The 8,317-nt window shown below is 55.3% G+C and overlaps 1 protein-coding gene across 1 annotated transcript; it reads left to right on the top strand.

Annotated features, from left to right (window-relative positions):
- Nucleotides 1–2,665: 2,665 nt before the first annotated feature.
- On the top strand, nt 2,666–7,693 carry ST8SIA3 (ST8 alpha-N-acetyl-neuraminide alpha-2,8-sialyltransferase 3). Its single transcript, XM_072859945.1, has 4 exons — nt 2,666–2,844; nt 3,799–3,921; nt 6,118–6,675; nt 7,411–7,693. Exons 1-4 carry the CDS (start codon nt 2,666–2,668, stop codon nt 7,691–7,693), a joined length of 1,143 nt encoding a protein of 380 aa, XP_072716046.1.
- The last annotated feature ends 624 nt before the right edge of the window (nt 7,694–8,317 follow it).

Raw genomic sequence — 8,317 nt, 5'->3', positions numbered from 1 at the left:
AAGCAGCTGGTGACGTGAAGGCGCGGGACACATCCTTCTCTGCCCCTTGTCTTCAATGCAGCTTGCAAAACACCCTGTGAATAGTGAAAATGCTGGCTTACCAACCCACCGCCTCTTTCACAGCTTCACACAAAAAATAAGCCGCCTAATTGAGGAGAAATGTTCCCAGGATCCGGGGCAGGGAGCTCTGTACCTGGGCCTCCCCACTCCTCTCGCCCACAGCCTCCGGCGAGCCGAGCTTCTGTGTCAATTACAGGAAAATCAATGAAGATACTGTTCAGGACTCCTTTTCACCATTCAGTGCGGATGATATCCTTCACTTTCTAGCACTGATTCATTTACTTTCAGCCTCTCCAGGGGCTCCTGACATATTGCTATCTCTGAAGAATCTGAAGCAAGAACTGCCTTTGTTTCCACTGCAACTTGTTGGCCTGCGCAGGCACCGGGGACGGCGCTGCCAGGGCTGGGGCTCACAACGGGGTCAAAAGGAGCGTGGCTGCGGCACACAGCGGGGTTTTTAAGCATTTCTTGCCAAAGCACCTTTCCAATGTCCTCTCGGATCTCATTTGCACAGAGACGTTGGGCAGGATCAGGGGGCAAAATGGGTCCAAACCCGGGGCTGGCGTGCCATCGACCTCCTTCCACCAGCTCCACGCTGTTCTGGCTGAGCTGTCCGAGCAGCGGTGACACAGGAGCACTGCTGCTCCTCCCGCCGTCCTGCCATTGCCAACACAACCCTCTCCGAGCATCAGAGCTCTGCCCAGGCAGCGTCTCCTGACAGGGTCCATCTGCCCCTGCTGCCAGGGGCTTTGCCTGGCCACCAGGACGGCGTAGCCTTCCCAGGCTGCTCACCCACTCCTGCTAAAAAGCCTCTGATCCGCTCACAGCTTGTGCCCCACCGCCGGGCGACACATTTAGTGTGCTCCAGGACATCGCAGGGCCGGCTGCAGAAGGGGGAAAGCCCCGCTTGTCCAGCAGCCTGTTGGCAATAAATGCTCTGCTCTTGCTCATGAACTTTCATGGAGGCAGTTGGGAGTTTTGTGCAAAACCCAATGGCTGGGAGTTCTGCTGCCTGAGAGTGCCAGAAAAGTGGAAAGGTGTATGACACGAGGGCTGTAGAGTCTTACTCTGGGGTTTATACCCAGCCCCAGGATGCACGGTCAGAAACTATGCAAGACAATGTTAACTGTTATAGAATTGATTTCCAAAATATCTAAAGGCAAAAAGTTGCGGATGGTATATCCTGGGACGCCTGGGTGGACATGTTGAAGCTGGGGACACCATGCACTGGGGGGACGACAACAGAAACCATGTAAAGAGTCAGGTAAAAAACCTATCATCTCCTGTATCAAAACAGTGTTATTTCCCACCTTTCCATCCTTCTCTCTCTCCACCAAAGCCACAAGTATCCCACAGGAATGGGATATAGACCTCCGGGCCGTACTCAGGCCAAACTCCCACCTGAAGAACCATGCTGTGACATAAAACCCAACCCTGCAAGCTCCTCATGTTCCTCCTCTTCAAAGAGCTTCATGCATGGAGAGAGCTTGTAGGATACAGCCCAGAGCAAGGATGGTGCTACAAAGACAGTATTTATTATTTATAAGGCACTTCTATGAACTCAGGGCTCAGAGGCAGAGCTGTCTATGGGGGCGAGCTTTATAAGGAAAAAAAAATGTAGCTTGAAGAAACACTGAAAGTATTGCAGCATGCAGAAGTCATGTTCATAAGAGACATTCCTCAGATTGCAGGCTCCCTTGGAGTTCACGTGAAATTTGCCGTGTGATTTATGGGGCAGCTTAATTACCGGTAGGGTTCTGTTAGGTGGTAGCGTGCCCTAAACACCAGGCTTTTAAAGATCGAGGGGTCTCCTGAGCCAGCTTCGGGTTTTGCATCGCCCAGGTGCAGGCTGTGGCGTAGACTCCCGCAGCGCCGTACGTGCCATACGGTGATCTATAGCGGCACAGGGAAATCCCGCGGCCCCGTGGCCCTGTGCTGGGGAGCGGGGGGACGCTGTGCACCCATCCGGACACCGGTCCCCCAGCAAAGGCAGCGGCATGGCCCGCAGCCGTGCACCCCGGGGGCTCGGGGGTCACTGCGGCACTGGGGCTGTCAGGGGGTCGCTGTGGCTGCCGGGCCGGGCCACCCCCGGTCTTTTGGGGGGTCACTGCAGGGCACCCCAAGGCGGTGGGAAGGGCACTCTGGGCACCCCAGGGTTGTCAGGGGCACCCCGGGGTGTCAGGGTGGGCACACTTGGGGTGCCAGGTCGCGTACCCGGCGCTGCCGGGGAGGAAACCTGGGGCTGTCGGGGGGCAGCGGGGCTGCTGGGGCGGCACGGGGGCTGTCGGGGGGCACCGGGGCTGTCGGGGGGCACCGGGGCTGCCCGGGGTGCACGGGGCTGTCGGGGTGCACGGGGCTGCCGGTGCGCGGGCCGTGGCCGCGGGGGGGCCCGCCGGGCTTGCCGGGGCCGGGACGGCGGGGCGGCCGCTCCCGGCTGCCATTTCATCGCGCCGCCGCCCGGTCCCTCCATTTTCTCTCCGGCTGCCGGCGGCGCCGGCCCCGTCCCCGCCGCCGCCCCGCGCCCGCCGCCCCCGCGCCCGCCGCCCCCCATGTAGCCCCGCGGCAGCCCCCCCGCACACGCCCAGCCGCGGGGCCGCCTCCCGGCATGAGGAGCTGCAAGATGGTGCGGGTGGCCAGCGTGCTGGGGCTGGTGATGCTGAGCATCGCGCTGCTCATCCTCTCCCTCATCAGCTACGTCTCGCTCAAGAAGGACAACATCTTCGGCGCGCCCCGCGCCGCCGGCCCGGGGGGGCCCCGCATGTACATGTTCCACGCGGGATTCAGGTGAGGGCGCGGCGCGGAATGGCCGGCCCGGCCGGGCACGGCACGGCACGGCACGGCACGGCTCGGGACGGGGGCCGCCCTTCCTTCCCTTCCTTCCCATCCCATCCCATCCCTTCCCTTCCCTTCCCTTCCCTTCCCTTCCCTTCCCTTCCCTTCCCTTCCCTTCCCTTCCCTTCCCTTCCCTTCCCTTCCCTTCCCTTCCCTTCCCTTCCCTTCCCTTCCCTTCCCTTCCCTTCCCTTCCCTTCCCACCCCCGCCGGCCCCGCTGCCTCCCGTGCTGTTCCCGGGGAGAGCCCCGGCTCGGCGGGCGGGCCCGGGAAGGCCCCGCGGCCGCGGCCCGAGCGCTCGGCACAGCCCCTCGCCCGCAGCGGGGATGCGGCTCCCCCGCACCCTGCCCCCGCCCCGGCCGTGCCCCGCGCCCGGCGGAGGTGACCCGGGGCCTGCGGGCAGCGGGAGAGGCCCCCTGGGACGGCGGCACCGGGGGGGGCCGGGCCGGGCGTGGGAACCGCAGTGCCCCGGGGTGCTGAAAGGTGGGGAGCAGCCCGACACCACCCTGCCCGGCCCGGCACGGCCCGGTACGGCTCGGTACATCCCGGTACAGCCCGGCCCGGTACAGCTCGGCCCGGCCCGGCACGGTAGAGCCCGGTACAGCCTGGTAGAGGCCGGCCCGTTACGGCCCGGTAGAGGCCGGTACAGCCCGGCAGACCCCGGCCCGGCACGGCCCGGCACAGCCCGGTACGGCCCGGCACAGCCCAGTAGAGCCCGGCACGGCCCGGCACGGCCCGGTAGAGCCCGGCCCGGCGGGGAGCGGCGCGGCGCGGCCGGCGCTGTCCGCGGTGCTGATGCCGGCCGAGCCGGGGAGCGGGGCGGGCCCGGGCAGTAACGGGCTGCGGGTCTGTGTGTGTCTGCGTGGTCTGTGCGTGTGTGTCTGCGTGGTCTGTGCGCTCGTGTCCAGGTCCCAGTTCGCGCTGAAGTTCCTGGACCCCTCGTTCGTCCCCATCACGAACTCCCTGACCCACGAGCTGCAGGAGAAGCCCTCCAAGTGGGCCTTCAACCGCACCGCGTTCGCACATCAGAGGTGAGCGTGCGGCCGGGCGCTGCGCCCGCGTGTCCCCTCCTCTGAGGCTGTCCCCTTCCCCCCAGGATTTAAGAAAATACAGCCAGGGACTGCTAAATACTCCGAGTAATTTGCCAGCGGCGAGAGACAAAGGCTGAATCAGAGCATTTCCCCAGATGGTTGCAGCTATCTTGGAAGAATTGATTATTTCAGAGCAGGACAGCAGGCTGCAACACGCATTATTTTACCAAACAGAACGTGACCCACTTTCCCCGTGTGCAAGTGAAATTGCCGTTACTTCAAGATAAATGGCTGGGGTTTTAAAACTTGAAACAAATCAGACTGTAACAGCCATGAAATGCCGTGTTCATGGAGGCCAACGCACGCCCAGCTAAACTTCCCAGCTAACGGCAGTTCTGAGCAAGTGCAGTGCTGCTCTGCCTTCCAGCTCTGCTCCGGCTGAGGGGGCGGGCAGAGCGAGGGGTTCGGATGGGGGCCTTCGAGCCCGAATCCACCGGAGGCACTCTCTTTGTGCATCGCCTTCTGCCTGCTGTTCGCAGGCTGCACTGACGTTCCTGCGGCGTGGCAACGGAAAGGGTTTCTCGGTTCCTTCAGCTTCCTCAAAGCTGCTCCGTACTTAATGGGACGTAAAATGTGCTTTCGGTTTTCTCACTGTGATGTGGACTTGGTGGTGTCTGGCCAGCCTCTTTTATTTATTGGCTTTACTGGAGAGAGAGAGAGATATATATCAGTAAATATATACTTTATACAATTTATATATATATATTTACTGATACATATATTAAAAACATTCTATAAAAGAAAAGAAAAACCTTTAGCCATTTGAGATGGCTATTACCACCTTGGACTGCAATTCTGCCCTGACAAACGCCTGCTGGTTTAGAGACTCTGCTCACGTGTCCCCCCGACAAGCAGGAACCCAGGCCCCTCGGCTCTGCGGCCAGGCAGCTGGCAGAGTCCGGATGGGGCTGCTGCACCCCTCGGTGCTGGCGGGCAGGGCCTGGGCTTCTCTCCTCCCTTCCGGTCACTGCCGGTCGCAGGCCAGCACAGCGGGGCGAGTAATGGCCTTCTAGTGCCGACAAACGCTGCCCGCTGCCCCTGAGGAGCTGTGGGTCATGGCACGGAGAGGAGATGCCACTTTGCCTGCCCTGTCCTTTCCCAGGGACCTCCCAGGCTGGTGTGGCAGTGGCCACCCCTCAGCATTGCTTCATTGCTGGCACCACCAGCTCATCCTTCCTAAGTCTGTCTCTGTGCCACCCCTCTGGTGATTTTAGCTAATGCCTCAGGATCTGCCTTCGCACTTGTCCGCTAGCCATAACCCATAATTAGGGCACCCAGTGGGACTCCATTAATGCTTAGACATTGGAGGATGCGAGCTGGAAGAAAGGTTGTTTGTTTTCCATAAACACGAGCAAATAAAGTGGTATTGGTTTTCTAATTTTATGCCCTGAGAGGGAAATTCCAGAGCAGGGTTGGTTTTGTTTGGTTTTTAAGTATCTCTAATAACCCTTGTAAAAATGCCGGCGTGCTTGCCCAAATAAGACATTAAGGAATTATGTTTACATAAACGGAGACAGCAACAGTCACTTGTTTTTGTGATTCAAAGCCTCTTAATGAGAACACAAAAAAATACATGTATTTAAAAATCAGCTGCTGTTAATTCAACTGAATATCCTGGGCTGCTTGGTTTCGCTTCACGTACCTCATGGCAAGCACGGTACCCATCATTGCCAAAGATCCGCGGTCCAGTACCGCAAGTGAAATGCGCGCAGAGAGCTCCAGCAGCGGACGGCCCCCCAGGCCCGTATCGCAGCACAAGCAGAACCGGGTTGCGCAGCACCCCTCAGCAAGGTGACCGTGGGAGGGGTGGGCTGCGAGCTGCACGCCCCACGCTTACACGGGGAAGCCAGTATTGTAATCCTGACACTGTTCCAGGAGGCACGGACACCTCCTTGGCTGGCGTCAGTCGGGACCCCCCAGGAAAGCCAAGCGGAGCACTAGGTGAGGAGCCAGCTCCGTAATTCCTAGCTATTTGTATTAATTTAAAAGCCATTGCACCACATTGCTCAGGAAACTGCTTTACTACATTGAAAAAAAAAAGAAAAATATAAGTCTAGCTGGAAAGAAAATGTCTCCACCACAGAAAGAGGGGAACTATAACTCCATGTTTTCTTTTCTTTTTCTGTTTTCTTTTAGGCAAGAAATCCTTCAGCATGTCGATGTAATAAAAAATTTTTCTTTGACCAAGAGTAGTGTTCGGATCGGACAGCTGATGCATTACGATTATTCCAGCCATAAGTATGTTTTCTCTATTAGCAATAACTTCAGATCGCTGCTTCCCGACGTGTCGCCGATCCTGAACAAGCATTACAACATTTGCGCCGTGGTTGGAAATAGCGGGATCCTGACCGGGAGTCAGTGCGGGCAAGAAATAGATAAATCTGATTTTGTTTTCCGTTGCAATTTTGCTCCAACTGAGGCTTTCCAAAAAGATGTTGGAAGGAAAACCAATCTTACAACCTTCAACCCCAGCATCCTGGAAAAGTATTACAACAATCTTTTGACCATTCAGGATCGCAACAACTTCTTTTTAAGTTTGAAAAAGCTTGATGGGGCCATTCTTTGGATCCCCGCTTTTTTCTTCCACACGTCAGCAACAGTCACGAGAACACTGGTTGACTTCTTCGTTGAGCATAGAGGGCAACTAAAGGTCCAGTTGGCTTGGCCAGGAAATATAATGCAGCATGTTAACAGGTGTGTATTTTTGCCTTGCTTTTAACTTGTCAAAATACGTCTCTCTGTACAAATACAACTGTATTTATTTTTCTATTCACGCCTGATCTGGTAGGCACTGTCTAGCAAGTCAGGACCCGATGCTGCTTGCTTCTAGAGCAAATGCAGGTTGGTTATTGCTTCAGTAAGTACGTCAGATAGGTCTTTACAGACCATACAGCAGAGGTGGGTTGCTTGTTCGCACCGGGGAATGGTCCATCACTGGGCTCTGCTCCTGCCAGTGCTTCCAGAGACGGGAGGAGTACGGGGGAGCTGAGCAAGATGCTGCCTAAGCAAAGCACCACTTAGGGAAGAGCTTGCTCTTCTCGGCTAGCAAATAGCGATGCTGACAGACGGCTGCAGGGTGGTCCGAGGAAAACTCAATAAATCAAAGGAGGATAACGTTGCCACCTCTTTAGCAAATGCACGTGCGAGCAGGAGCCCGTGAATCGCACTTCTCTGGATCAGGCACTACCTCTCCTGGTTAAAAACCAAAAACATTCAGAAGGGGACCACGGGGGACTGTCAGTCAGAGTACTCCTAAGGTTGTTTTGCACCCCTGGTCGTTAGAGACTGACCTGACCAGCAACCCTGGCCTTATCCAGGCTGTCCGCTGGCAGCACTGATGGTCTCCAGGCAGTGGCATTACTTTTGTCTTACAGCAAACCTGTGGCATTACTTGCGCCCCAAACTAACGCGCCTTCATTTTTTTCACAGATACTGGAAGAACAAACACTTGTCACCCAAGCGGCTGAGCACAGGTATTCTCATGTATACCCTTGCTTCTGCCATATGTGAAGAGATCCACCTGTACGGATTCTGGCCCTTTGGGTTCGACCCCAACACGAGGGAGGACCTCCCGTACCACTACTATGATAAGAAGGGAACAAAGTTCACGACCAAGTGGCAGGAGTCCCACCAGCTGCCTGCAGAGTTCCAGCTGCTCTACAGGATGCACGGTGAAGGACTGGCCAAACTCACCTTGTCGCATTGTGCCTAAGAACCTAAATCTTAAAGTGCCAAATGATTGTCTAAAAAGTGCCCAAAACCGAATTAAACATTCTTCAGATACAATTCTAAAAAAAACAAAAAACAAAAAAACCCCACCCTAAAATATTTTCCATAATATAAAGATGCTTTTTAGTCACCCTTGTCACTGCTCATTGAAAGGTTTAAGCATATTTAGCAGTGCAGAAGCATTTATCAAATTCTGTGGATGCTATTCATGCAGCAGCAAAGTTGAAATATTTTGCATTTATAGATATGCTACTAAGTATGTTTTAAGATATTTTCATATTTTAGCATTCCACTAAATGCCCTAAATCTCTTAATTTTATTCTCCCTTCCCGATTAGAATTAGAAAAGCTAATTTTAAAAGGTTTTGCTTCTCTTGTATATGTTGCTATCAATAGCTCAAGCATACATATATTGCCGTGGCCGATTGAGAAAGCCACTCGGAATTCCAGTTCATCGTCACTTGCAAGTTCTTCAGTGTGGATCCTGATTTCCACCGCTTGCATATTTTCATATTTACTGAATTTTACATTTTTTTAAGAATAACGGGAAGAAGAAGGTCACAATATGGCTTGTACCTTAGCTAGGCATTTATATTGCTCTCAGAATA

This window comes from Ciconia boyciana, chromosome 4 (assembly GCF_034638445.1).
Source record: "Ciconia boyciana chromosome 4, ASM3463844v1, whole genome shotgun sequence".
In the NCBI taxonomy this organism is placed as follows: domain Eukaryota; kingdom Metazoa; phylum Chordata; class Aves; order Ciconiiformes; family Ciconiidae; genus Ciconia; species Ciconia boyciana.
Note: the sequence above shows the minus strand (reverse complement) of the source record. Positions and strands in the feature narration are given on the sequence as shown.